The sequence below is a fragment of the Pteropus alecto genome, unplaced genomic scaffold (genome assembly GCF_000325575.1).
Source record: "Pteropus alecto unplaced genomic scaffold, ASM32557v1 scaffold223, whole genome shotgun sequence".
In the NCBI taxonomy this organism is placed as follows: Eukaryota; Metazoa; Chordata; class Mammalia; order Chiroptera; family Pteropodidae; genus Pteropus; species Pteropus alecto.
The window spans coordinates 303,450-303,698 of NW_006434441.1; the positions used below are offsets into that span (position 1 = coordinate 303,450).

At 32.1% G+C, this 249-nt stretch overlaps 1 protein-coding gene across 4 annotated transcripts in view; it reads left to right on the forward strand.

Annotated features, from left to right (window-relative positions):
• Nucleotides 1-249, forward strand: part of TSGA10 (testis specific 10) — a 102,686-nt gene that overhangs the window by 61,651 nt on the left and 40,786 nt on the right. For all 4 annotated transcript variants that reach the window (XM_006909414.2, XM_025045056.1, XM_006909415.2 and 1 more), the window contains one exon: nucleotides 66-176. In XM_006909414.2, coding sequence (XP_006909476.1) covers nucleotides 66-176 — 111 coding nt within the window. The remainder of the gene's footprint in view (nucleotides 1-65; nucleotides 177-249) is intronic.

A 249-nucleotide genomic window follows, 5' to 3' on the forward strand; every position in this document is an offset into this window, starting at 1 on the left:
AGTAGTTTTGACATAGATCAAGTTTTTATTTTTTGTGGTCAAGTCTAGCTATCTTTTTCCCACAGGCACTGTCTAAAAAACTGAATGATACTCATAATGAACTTAATGACATAAAACAGAAGGTCCAAGATACTAATTTGGAAGTTAACAAGCTGAAGAATATATTAAAGTCTGAAGTACGTATATATTTTTTTCCTTTTTGCTCATGATAGCTAAGATAAGGACTCCTAAATTGTCCTCCTTGCTCTC